The 13745-nt window shown below is 39.8% G+C and overlaps 1 protein-coding gene across 1 annotated transcript in view; it reads right to left on the reverse strand.

The window, feature by feature from the left end:
- Positions 1 to 13745, reverse strand: part of ANKRD31 (ankyrin repeat domain 31) — a 66552-nt gene that overhangs the window by 15665 nt on the left and 37142 nt on the right. Inside the window, exons 16-21 of the mRNA XM_054185573.1 lie at positions 12662 to 12821; positions 12098 to 12201; positions 11245 to 11326; positions 6825 to 6921; positions 2809 to 3859; positions 557 to 697 (exon numbers count right to left, since the gene is read on the reverse strand). Coding sequence (XP_054041548.1) covers positions 557 to 697; positions 2809 to 3859; positions 6825 to 6921; positions 11245 to 11326; positions 12098 to 12201; positions 12662 to 12821 — 1635 coding nt within the window. The remainder of the gene's footprint in view (positions 1 to 556; positions 698 to 2808; positions 3860 to 6824; positions 6922 to 11244; positions 11327 to 12097; positions 12202 to 12661; positions 12822 to 13745) is intronic.

A 13745-nucleotide genomic window follows, 5' to 3' on the forward strand; every position in this document is an offset into this window, starting at 1 on the left:
GTACAAACAAATTTAAATGGATAACTAGTCATTTTAATTAGTATTTTTTCTGATACATGTAAAAATGGCACTTTTCTTATAAAACTGTGTTTATACACTTAACAGTCTAATCTTTGTAAAGATCAAGCAGAAATTCTGCTCTTTCAAATTCTTAATGAAAAAAAGCGTAATACAACCCATCTGCAAAGCCCTTTAAACTCTGCCGGTATTTTTGCAACATTTGTCCCCGATATTCAATAAACCTGCTCCTTTTTATTCTAACTACTTTTCAGCTATTTCTGTCAGTCTCTTAATCACCTTTAAAACTACTTTTTCAAAGCTCTGATAACTTACAGAGTGGGCATTCCACATTTTCTCAATACTCGTGACTAGTTCACCACTGTACAACTACAGCTATGTAGCTCTTTCTTTGCTGCAGATTCATTAAGAGTAAGAATACTTTTTTAAATTTAGGCTTGTACTCTCTTTTGCTTTAAGAACAATAAGGTGATCCAGATTAGTGAAATTTGTTATTGCCATTTATTATTGCTATTTTTGAGACTAAAATCAGGCCTACCTTATTCCACACATACTTCCATGTCACAGAAATATCACTTCCTAGTAGTTCTTTAACCCACTGAACTGGATTCTCCAGTATTTGTCTCTTACTCGTTCTGATCTTGCCATTGCTTAAAAGCGTGGCTTTATGACTAAATTCCTAAAAAAAAAAATTAAGAAATAATTTTCAACTCATAAATTAATAAATCTGAATTAACATCCTTAAAACATCAAAAAATGCTGAATATAGCTGAAAAGTTGCAGTTAATTCCAGTTTTCTCTGAAAAAATTTAATGCCATTATCATCAACAGTGGTATGTAAAATAAGAGTATTTATTCCAGCAGAAGAAGATGTTTTGGCCACACAGACACCACAAATCTCCCTATGTATGTCTATCACAACTGCATGTGCATCTTAGTTCCTCTTAGATGTAACAAGGCTGTGAATAAATTAGTTTGCAACAGTGAAGTAAGGAACTCACCTGAGGCAAGTCTGTGCAACAAGAAACTGTTACTCACATGCAATTTGCCTTACACATGTGGAACAAATGCATGTCACAGAGAAACTCCAGCAATGATTCAAAGATGAAATATGTTTGTATAAAAACTTCACCTGTGTCAAGGGACATCACTTACCCATTTTAAGAGGAATCTGACGGCCTTGCCTTGTGCAAAATTACATATACTGCCTTTTTGATACTGCTAAGACAGCCTGCAAACATACAATGCACCTCCAGAAGCACGGCTTACAGTTGTTTATAGTTCAGTAATGCAAAAATTAGCTGCTGACAAACTACGTCAGAACTTAATAAGGTTGCTTAGCATGCGTGAGTTTAAACAATCAGAATAAGAAAATCATCCACCAACAAATATTGAACCACCTCCTATCATATCCACTGGCTTGGGGTGTCTATGAGAATCTATATTTAGATGTTCAACCCAAATATTTTAATGAACACTTAATCCAGTTCACAGTTTCATAGCTTATGTCTACAGCGTTCAAAAACTGTATTTTGCCTGTCCAAAGCTAATCTTAAGTAAGAACTACATCTCTATAATGAAAAAGAAGGAAACTTTACCGATCATCTCATCTTTGCAACACAACACACACTGGCTTCTAAACTTCATTATCTATAGCAGTGTCTTACAAGACATAAATGAGTGTCATTTTCATTCTAGTAGAAATCACTGACTTCTGTACACTCCAAACATCAACACTTCAATATAGGGTTATAATTCCTTAAGATCCACATGCATCAAGTCAGTATCACAGATGACAGTCTTGAGAAAAACAGTAAGCATACTGAATCCTTCATCCTTCCATTTAGTCATCTTGAAGTTCAGAGGAATATTACAGGTCCTTTAAAGAAAAGAGGCATGTGCATACCCCTATGACACAGCCCAAAGTAGAGGCTCGTGACTTACTACCACATGAAATGGCCACTTTCATCAGAAAAGCATTCCCAAGCATATTATAGGTGCAGAAAGCAGAGTCTTTTCTACACTAACTACACCTGGTGAGTTGGCTGAAAAGAACCTTTCATGTTTTAATCAGTATGTTGCCCTGGAAATTAACTAGCTCGCAGCTGGGAATTCAGTCAATAATTCTATCATTTGCTCAATACCCAGCCAGTCCCCTAGCAGCTGCCTTGCAAATCTGCTCTGTATTTGGAGGCACAGGGACATGCTTTTGTATTAAAAATAGGAGGGCGGTGGGGCGGGTTGGTCTGGGATTTTTTTGGCCTTTTTTTTTCCAAATATGGTTCTTACTAGACTGTAAACCAGCTGGCATGTAAGCAAGTAATTTTGCATATATTCATGTCTATCACAGCATTATGAAAACCCTGATGTCACACTTCTTTATTTGAAGGACCGGATAGTTGCTTCTAAGAATCACATTAAGTCATAAAAGTCTTAATGTTCCCATTCCTTCCAACATGAAAATCAGGTATCACACAATGTAGACCAACCAACGAGTCCACTCTGGTTCTAGCAATAGGAAATGTTAACAAACTGATAATGCGAAGTTAAACACAAATTTTACATATGCAATATTTTGGGTGTTAAAATTATGGGCTGACAGAAGACATCATCCATAGCATTTTCCTTTAAAACTCATAAACAATCATCTGCAACCAATGAATAAAAATTTTCAACACTAAGTGCCGAAGATACGGATTAAACCACGAAAACTGCTGTTTCCTCGTTTCAGTGTCATGGTTTTTTTTTCATTATATGCTAATGTCAACATTATTATATCTCAACAATTACCTGCAGTTTGAATTCTAAAACGTTTTCTCCTGGCTTAATCCTTCCCGATTCAAGCAGATCTATCAAGTGAAGCTTTTTCCTATTTTTTCTTCCATACCTCACTTGTTTCTGTTCACATTCCTGGTTACTATAGCTCTGGGAAGATTTTTCACTGAGTTTTACTGGATAATCTGTATTTGAGCTATGATTTGTAAGCACCGAGTTGGCATTAAATGAGTTCTCACTACTCCAAAAGATCCCTTGCTGCAGAGTATTAGGGAAGTTCTTTGTAGATGTTGACAAAACTACTTGCTGTTGCTGCTGGAAAGCTTCATTCTTATTTACATATCTGTGTAGATCCTCATCTGCAAGAACCTGCTGGTGGTTGCTGCCTGGCTGACAGACATTGTTATTGACAACAGTGCTTCGGGGTTCTACAATATTTAATGCGTTGGTCACTGAAGTGGGATTTAAAGACTTGATTCCTTGTTCCACAGTTGCTACACAATCAATGTTTTTTTGCTGTGAGCACTTTGTTTTAGCAGTGGAAACAGTAGGTTCCGAAGGCAATGTCACCACTTCTACAGCATTTGTCAGCATTGACATGTTGAAGGGATATTCTCTTACCCTGCTTTTGGATGCCAAAGCATGATCAGAAGCCTCTTTGCTTCTAATTGCTTCTTTATTTGCTTCCGTCTCATCGAAGCAGATGTGTGGATGTTGGCTGCGTTCCTGAGCTGAAAATCTATTTTCTAAAGAGAGATGTGCCTCTACTCTGTTTCCATTAGGCGTGCTGGCACAAAGCCCCATATTAAATGTAACTACATCAGGACACATGATTTCATCAGCAGTTAAACTTTGTCTTTTATCATTTTCACAGGAAATAACTAAGTTTGAGGTTTGCTTCTCTGAACATGATGCACTGAACACTTGCTTTGTTTTTCTGTAATTTTGCACTTTCTGGACTAATTCTTCCTGGGTTTGGGCAACAGTCAATAGACGCTTTTGCCTAGAAGCAAGGTTAACTAATTGCTTCCTCAGTGCTCCTTTTTTAAAAGATTCCACTGAAGCCCTATAGAAAATTTTAAAAAAGTAATAACAAGGACACCAGAGTTACTATAAACACAAAAAAACCCCAGTTTAATAGACATATCCCACCAAGAACAGGAATAAGTTTCAAAGGACTCTGACAACACCTAAAATTTGAACAATCTTTTTATCATATATGAAGTTTATAGTTCAAATCCCAGGCTTATGCACAATAAACTGCAGAATCCCATCTAGAAGTTGGATGCAAAGCATCAAAATTTCAGTAATATCCTTGTCCTCCTATACTACCCTTAATTCATAGAATTGAAAATGGGTCTGTATTACCACTGTCTGCTCTTTCATTACCACAAATCACAGTAGTTCACTGAACTCAATGCCTCTGCAGCTCTAATTTGTAGCCTTTTAAAATGAGCTCAGGATGAGATACTGAAGGATGATACTATTATAAATTTTTTGCAGTGTATGTATACAACACAGCATTTTTGTGAAGCCACAATTGTAATAATACCACTTATCATTAATAGAAGAGGACAGAACAGTTTAGGATGTTGTGTGTTAGTTTGGGAATGTCTCTCCCTTCACCAGATGCTGCTCCCTAGCTGAGCTGGTCTCTCTGTGGAACTCCTTCCCTGGGGGATTTTAACTCCTTCCTGCTGGAAGGGAATTCCTTATTTTCCCCAATTCCTTTGGCACAAGAACCATCTGCCTAGCATAATATTCTTTTCTCTGAATTCCCCCTCATGGGACAAGTGATTGCACTACCACTCTGGCACCAAGCTGGGAAGAGAGGGGAGTACCACAAGGTGTTGGAAAAGGAATAGCAGGAAGGAAGGTTTGCTTGTAACTCCACCCACAGTAGAGGTGCCATGCAAGTAAGACCATCCCACTCTTGAAGACTGTTGAGGGGATCGGGACAGAGGTACAGAATAGTAGCTGGTGCAGAACAAGGACAGCCAAACCACAGTGTGACAGTATTGTTGTCTGTACTGTGACATTGCTTGCTGTCACATGTGTTTAGAATCCATGACACAATCAATGTATCAGCATGTAGTCAATCACTAATGTGCGTAAGATTTGACAACTATGGACTCCTACACAGGCCCGTGAGGCCCCACACACTTTTCTAGCAGTGTTCCTTCAGGGAAGTTTTGCTGCTTTATTGCTACACAGGTACAGCAGAAGCTGCAACTGAAGAGGTAAAGACAGCATGACTTAAATGACAAAGGCAAAGTAACTTACAGCCACTCACAAATCTGATGCTTTATTTTGCTCATTTTTATTAGGGGAGAGATACATGTTAATATCTTAAAAGGAACAGACAGAAATGGAAAAGTGTTAGTAGTATCTCTCCCTAGACCAACTAAATGAATAACAGGAAGATGGAAAATGGGATGATGCCTCCTGATTTTCTGTACATTTATGTATCATTTGACAAAAGCTTGTATGCTAATTAGTTAAAAATAAAATGTTCACCATACAAATAATAAAAAGGAAATTTAATGTAATTTGGCATGTAGCTCATTATTGTTGATGGATAGCTGTTGCATTAACTGCAGGGTACCTGCAATACCCAGAAATATTTACTATTTTGCTCTGGAACACAGCTTCACTCTCAGAAGGCAGATAAATTTCTGTAGATATGAATTTTACTGTTCTTGTTTCTTCATTCAGCCACTAGTTCATTCACAAGGATGATTTGGAACCCTAACTTCTCTTCACATAAAACCATCTGTTTTTTTAAAATTATCTGAGTAATCTATGTAACTTACATTTTATAGCTGGCAAAATGGTTTGTGACAGAAATGTTCCAGTCTTTTCGCTCAACCAGCCTATATGTTTTGCCACAGAACTACCTGAAAGCTGTACACTGTTGCTTTTACATGACCAAAAGAATCCTGCTCACAGAAACAATATGCAGACATCCTCATCAGATGGCCTAGAAGCATCCATTATACATGATGCTACATTGTTAGCTGAGCACTCACCACACGACCTGCAGTCAGGGAGTCCCTCTTAGAAAGAAGTAAAAAGAGGCCTTGTAAGAGCTAGCAGCAGGAAGATTCACATAGTCCATGCTCACACCAAGGTGAGCACTCCCAGCTCACATTCGCGGTGCCCTCACAAAAAAGGAATGTCTGCAGGCATGCTTCAAGCCATTACTCTTAATGGCTCTTGTGGGCTGTTGAATCATAGAATCACAGAATCATCGTATGTGTTGGGTTGGAAGGGACCTTTAAAGGTCACCTAGTCCAAACCCCTGCAGTAAGCAGGGACATTTACAACTGGATGAGGTTGCTCAGAGCCTCATCCAGCCTGGCCTTGAATGTCTGCAGGGATGGGGCCTCCACCACCTCTCTGGGCAACCTGTTCCAGTGTCTCACCACCCTCATTGTACAGAACTTCTTTCTAATGTCTAATCTAAACCTACCTGCTCTAGTTTAAAACCATTACCCCTCATCCTATTGCTACATGCCCTTGCAAACAGCCCCTCCCCACCTTCCCTGTAGGCCCCCTTTAGGTCCTCCCGGAGCCTTCCCTGCTCCAGGCTGAACAACCCCAGCTCTCTCAGCCTGTCCTCATAGGAGAGGTGCTCCAGCCCTCGGATCATTTTCGTGTTGGTTGAACACTACCAATCTCGGGGTGCTAAAGAAACAAAACCAGACACAGGGACAGTAAAAGTAGTGTCTGAATAGCTCCTGCTTTCCTCCATGATGCTGCAAAAGTAATCTAATTGCTCAGTACCTCCATTTCCTAATATCTGCTTTGGTATCTTTCCAGACCTTTTGTATGTTCACTACCTAATTTCAATGTTCACTGCGTGCACAGTAAGTGATCAGTATGCATTAGCTAAACCTTGAAGTTCTTCCTTGATGTAAACTCTTACTGGAGGTAGCTGAAGCCAATATGGATCACGCTTCTGCAGAATCTGAATGAAAATCGCAGAGTTCTGCTTTCATGTTACTGTATTCTACTTGTATTCCACTTACCTGTATTTTTTAGCAAGGGTATCCCTTTCCGTTCTTTGTTTTGCAAGCATTTCATTCAAAGTATTTTGCATCTGAGACAGCCTTTGGATATACACATCTGTCCAATAATTTGATATAATCAAAATGATGATGGCAATAAGCAGTAGAAAATAATTATAGCAGTAACATTTTTAATGTGGCAAGTTCACAGCCAAAGTATGAAAATATTGTTACAGCAGTACCAAATACTGTCATGCATACTAACAGCTCTTTACAAGTATAGTACTTTTAATGAAATTCTTCATAGAAAGAATTAAATACAAGTTTTACTTTAAAGGAAATAGCCCAAGTACTGGAAAATTTTTAAGTGCAAGTGCCTTGTCTAGCAAATTACTAAGAGAACAGGACAGACAAAAGAACTGTCCTACAGATGATAAGCACTGAAACTTTTGACGTTCTTTGTGTTGGAAGGAGATACATAATATGACAATTATATGTGAGGCTACCTGCTGACATTACACAACCTTAAGAAGGTGGCTAAAACCTTTATGTTTGAAGTATTATAGAACAGCATAATGAGCTTAGCCTGTTCCAAGTTACGTATCACGGTAAAAACATATGTATCATAGTTTTACATAGTTTCAAATCCACATTACAAAATACAATTAATTATAAGTTGTCCCTTTTTGTTAGCTAGATTTTTCTAAAATAAGAAGAGCAATTACAAATTCTTCTTCATATGCCCTATCTCTTAGCAATATAAGATAAGGGAGAGCTTAGAAGTCAGGACCAGCAGATACCACTGGGATAATATGCTAAACATGTAATCTAATTCCAGGACAAACTCTAGAACAGGAAATATGAGCTTTCCATAATAATGAAAAATGGCTAATTACAGGATTAAAAATGGCAATTATAAAATGTTTCCCCAAACCTGTTTCATAGTATCTACCAGTATTTACTTACTTATTAAAATAGAAAAATACGAAAATATTGCTCTTATTAAGGCAGCTTAATAGGGAATCTGAATCTATTATTTACAGTAGGTTGTACTGCATGCAAATACCTTGAGGATTTTATTCTATTTTATAAGTTTGTCAACGTACTTCTGCGTTCTTGTTGAGTCTTGTGCCTCTTCACATGTAATAACTACAATTTAGTTTAAAAGGTGCTAGATTATTAATGCTTTTGTCAGTAGTGGTAAGAGATCACCACGTTCATTTCTCTCATACCACTAAACAGGAAACGTCTGATAGTTTTATTTTGCTCATTTATGAAATTGCACTGATCTCTAACTATAGGCTTCTGCCTGTTGCATCATCTACCTGTTTGTCAAATATTTTTCAAGAAAACCTCCACCTTGGACTTCCAGAGGGCGAACTTTGACTTGTTAGGACACTGGTTGAGAGAGTCCCTTGGGAGACAGTCCTGAAGGGCAAAGGGGTCCAGGAAGGCTGGACGCTCTTCAAGAAGGAAATCTTAGAGGCCCAGGAGCAGGCTGTCCCCAAGTGTCGCAAGTCTAAAGGGCAGGGAAAACGGCCAGTCTGGATGAATAAGGAACTTCGCATGGGACTTAGGAATAAAAGGAGGGTTTACCACCTCTGGAAGAAGGGACAGGCAACTCAGGAGGAGTACAGAGATCTCGTTAGGCTATACAGAGAGAAAATTAGGAAGGCAAAAGCCCAGCTGGAGCTCACCTTGGCCACTAACATTAAGGACAACAAAAAAAGCTTTTATAAATACATCAACAAAAAGAAAGTCAGGGAGAATCTCCATCCCTTACTGGATGCTGGGGGGAAAGTTGCAACCAATGACGAGGAGAAGGCTGAGATACTGAATGCCTTCTTTGCCTCCGTTTTCAATAGCCAGACCAGCTATCCCCAGGGTGCTCAGCCTCCCTAGCTGGAAGATAAGGATGGAGAGCAGAACAACCCACCCATAATCCAGGAGGAAGTAGTCAACGATCTGCTTCTGCACCTAGATGTACATAAGTCTACGGGGCCGGATGGGATTCACCCAAGAGTACTCAGGCAGCTGGCGGGAGAGCTCACCAAGCCTCTCTCCATCATTTATCAACAGTCTTGGTCAACAGGGCAGGTGCCAGGTGACTGGAGGGTGGCTAATGTGACGCCCATCTACAAGAAGGGTCGGAAGGAGGATCCGGGGAACTACAGGCCTGTCAGCCTGACCTCGGCACCAGGAAAGACCATGGAGAAGATCATCTTGAGTGAGCTCTCACTGCAAGTGCAGGGCAGCCAAGGAATCAGGGCCAGCCAGTATGGGTTTAGGAAGGGGAGGTCCTGCTTAACCAACGTGATCTCTTTCTATGACCATGTGACCCGTCTTCTGGATGCAGGGAAGGCTGTGGATGTTGTCTATCTGGGCTTCGGTAAGGCCTTTGACACCGTCCCCCACCGCATTCTGCTGGAGAAGCTGGCAAATCAGGGCGTAGACAAGTGTATTCTTCACTGGGTTAAAAACTGGCTGGATGGCTGTGCCCAGAGAGTTGTGATTAATGGGGTGAAATCCTCTTGGCGGCCGGTCACCAGTGATGTCCCTCAGGGCTCAGTTTTGGGGCCAGTTTTGTTTAATATCTTCATCAATGGTCTGGATGAGGGGATTGAGGGCACCCTCAGTAAGTTTGCAGATGATACCAAACTAGGTGGGAGTGTTGATCTGCTTGAGGGTAGGAAGGCTCTACAGAGGGACCCGGACAGGCTGGATCGATGGACCAAGGCCAACTGTACGAGGTTTAATAAGGCCAAGTGCCGAGTCCTGCACTGCGGTCACAACAACCCCAAGCAACGTTACAGGCTTGGGGAAGAGTGGCTGGAAAGCTGCCCGGCAGAAAAGGACCTGGGGGTGCTGGTGGACGGCCAGCTTAACATGAGCCAGCAGTGTGCCCAGGTGGCCAAGACGGCCAACAGCATTCTGGCTTGTATCACGAATAGCGTGGCCAGCAGGAGCAGGGAAGTGATCGTGCCTCTGTACTCGGTACTGGTGAGGCCTCACCTCGAGTACTGTGTTCAGTTCTGGGCCCCTCTGTACAAGAGGGACATTGAAGTGCTGGAGCGTGTCCAGAGGAGAACTACCAGGCTGGTGAGGGGTCTGGAGACCAGGTCATATGAGGAGAGGCTGAGGGAGCTGGGCATGTGTAGCTTGGAGAAGAGGAGGCTGAGGGGAGACCTCATTGCCCTCTACAACTACCTGAAAGGAGGCTGTAGAGAGGTGGGCGTTGGCCTCTTCTCCCAAGTAAATAATGACAGGACCAGAGGAAATGGTCTGAAGTTGCGGCAGGGGAGGTTTAGATTAGATATTAGGAAGAATTACTTTACTGAAAGAGTGGTCAGGCACTGGGACAGCCTGCCCAGGGAGGTGGTTGAGTCACCACCCCTAGAGGTATTTAAGAAACATCTAGATGTGGCGCTTCAGGGCATGCTCTAGTGGCAGAGATTGTAGTTGTTTGGTTGGACTCGATGATCTTAAGGGTCCTTTCCAACCATGAAGATTCTGTGATTCTGTGATTCTGTACTGATTTTAATTAACAGTTCATATGCCATAGATTTGAGTTGGAAGTTAAGAATCCGCATAATTCCATATCTCACATTTATTTTTAAAGGGATAAATTGACTATTTAAAATACCATTTGAAAGCTCCACCTGATATTCAGGAAAATAAATTTAGAACACCCCTTCCTTTCTGTCCGGAAGCAAAAATGTTTCATGGGCATGAGCTGCTCCAAAGTAAACTGCCCTGCCTAGATGACTTCGGTCAAAGGCATTCCTGCAGCAAGCTTTGCCACTTAAACAGTCATGGCACAGACAAAATAGACTCAAACTGCTACAGAGCACCAGCATTGTGATCTCCTAGGAAGTCAGTGTCACCTAGTAGGCTCTTGAGATTAATCTGAGCTGAGATTTGATAGCCTAAGACAAATTACACCTCTGGGCACCAGCATTTCTGAAACTGCCCATCATCCATAGTGTCTGCCTTAAAGATTTCTCTTTTTTCCCCTCACAAATTGTTTTAGGCTTCTGAAAGTCCAGCTACACCAGAATGAAAAGGCTGCATCTGTTACTTTACATACAGACATAGCTGTTCTTGATCACAGAAGGGCTCATGTACTTGTAACTGAATAATGCTGCCAACAGTGTGTATTCTTATCTAATGATCCCTTTTTGTATGATTAGGTTGACTTGAAACACATGCCTCCCAGTAGGACACTTTCCTTTTTTGTCATCATATTCATTCCTACGTAAACTGGAACTACTTCAGGAAGTGCACTTACCTGTGAGCTGTTATAAAAAACTTATTCTCTGAAGCTGTATTTTCCAGAGGAGATATTAAAATCTATTACATGCAATACTATTTCAAAAACAATTATATTACAAAAGATATTTACCCCCAAAAAAGAAGTGAAACAACTTGAATTTACATCTACCTGCATCTTTGGAAGTTCTCAATTCAAGTAGCAACAGTTCTTTTTGCTGCTGTTCTGCATCTTGTATGGCAGCAACAGACTCCTGTTAACAAACACAAAAATGGTAACAGGAAGTAGAGCCAAGAGCACCATACAAAACACAAGCCACAATGTATGGTCTGCAGGATAAGCACTGGTGGACTCAAGTCATTCCAGGCAGGGAATTACTGTGTAAAGGCAATAGGGACACTGGTAGGACAGACATACATAGTGCCAAGGGTATGCTCTGCAAGGGACTGTGACGGCCTGGTTTTGCCAAGGCATTCATGTTCAAAGTGTCACCCCTGAGCACACTGCAGGGATTAGACAGTGCATTTCACCATGACAGCACCACCTAGACAATGTGGGCACAGCCTACAAATAGCAGCAAGAGCTCTCCTAACACACAACTTCTGCAAAAATCTTCCTGGCTGTTTTAAATTAAGATTAAACAATTTCTAAGTACCTTCATTATCATGAAGAAAAATCATTACTCTTTCAAAGAGCCATTTTGAAAATGTGATGAAAGGCCTCAGGATTCCTGACCTTTTTTCTATTTATATAGGCAATAACAAAGGTATGTAAGTATTGACTACCGTTTGCACAATAAATATAAGTAAACGGGAATCATGAACAGAGAGAAGTGATAATATACACCATTATATACTGTGAACCACAACCAATACACTGTAAGCCTCTGCATGATGCTGTTTCTTACGCACATTCTAAAGGGTTAATTATTTAAATGACATTTTTATGTTATTCAGTCAGTAAATGACACTATGCAGTACTACACTACGAAGCAATTTAACAAAAACCTATTATCTATACTTACAACACTGTATTTCTCATGTTGTGGCTCCAAAGCTGCATCATCATTTTTACAGTAGTCACAACAATGACGTTTTGATCTTCTTGACCTAGAAGGACATTTCCTCTCTCCGCAATTAAAAAAAATTAATAGAATCTTAAATGAAATTGCAGGAGCATAATAGGTTAGATTAGCTAGTATAGGTTACAAAGATGCAATGGCAGATCACATCATTAACAAAAATATCTTGTACATGCAAATGAGATCAAATTTAGGTAGCATAAGGAAATAAGTCTTTAAAGCTACCACTTTCGAAAACACACGGTTCCTGTGAAGGGAAATGGATAATAACAAAAATATGACGAGTCAAGTATGTCCTTATACCTCATTCTTTCAGGAAAAAAACCAAACTCCTGTATCCTGTCTTCTGAAAATAAATAAATGAATAAATGAAATTCAGAAGTTAATAGAGTTAAAAATACCAGTGACAGGCAATACGCAGCTCTCCAAATCAGAAGCAGTCTAATGTACAGTTTTTCCTTAAGACTACAGGGTAATCCTAGGATTTTCATTACAAAACCAACATACCTGTAACTTCCGTAGTCTCAACAGGAAATGCAGAGTCCATAGCACTGTAAGACTTCAGCAGTTCTTTCATTTCGTCATCACAAGCTCCATCCAAAGCACTTTTCCCTGAATCACTCCTCTCACAGGGATTTGCTCCATGCTGTAGCAGAATCCTGACTGCCTATTAAATATTATTATTTGTATTGTGATTGTTCTTGTTGTGGACTTATAATACAACTCTATGTGTTGTATCTATCATAAATCACAAATAATAAAGGTACAAATAAGATACTCTAAAACCTGTTACACTTGCAATCCCAATTAAACAAACAAGACAACAGACTTATATCTTACACTTCTAATTTTTCCATTAAAATACACAAATAATTCACAACTTGACATTAAACCTACCATCTTTATGGTATTGTTACAGAGAGCACATACAAAACTTCATATATCTATAATAAAAGGAACTGGTCAATTGTATTAAGACAAAAGTGCAGAAAAGAAGTAGACGTGTTTTATTTAATCATTTAATAGTGGTTTTGTTTTTTGCTTACATGCACTGATGATTTTTTTCCTAATTCCAAATCACTTGCAAGTCTGCTTAATTGTAAAATGTGGAAATGAAATTAGGGCATCAGTGGAATCATCTACCCCCTAAAATTCAGATCAGATGAAAGTGTTGACGAGGTCAGAGCTTGGATGGTAAAGAATTTTCATACATATGATTTCTCATCTTTAGCATTTCTTCTTCCTTACATTCAGAGTGCTGTTAAGTATCAGAAAGTATCAGAAAGAGAATACTCTTTAGAAGTTCAGAACCTTCTCCATCGGTTTTCCGCCACAACACTGAGTAATAGCTCACATGTTTTCAAGAACCCTACTGATAGTTTGGCAACAGGCCTGTGAAATCATCTCCTTCGTTTTATCTTTGCTCACAGAAAAATTAAATGTGATGAAATATCAGCTCTTCTGACAGGAATAGAAGTGGTACGTTTGAGCTGATTTGGCATCACCCTTTTATGCTTAGTACCCTGGAACTCACTGTGCCAAATTTTATTTGTGTGTAGTACTGGGCCCCACAATTTAAGAAGGATGTGAA

The sequence above is a fragment of the Rissa tridactyla genome, chromosome Z (genome assembly GCF_028500815.1).
Source record: "Rissa tridactyla isolate bRisTri1 chromosome Z, bRisTri1.patW.cur.20221130, whole genome shotgun sequence".
NCBI classification, from domain to species: domain Eukaryota; kingdom Metazoa; phylum Chordata; class Aves; order Charadriiformes; family Laridae; genus Rissa; species Rissa tridactyla.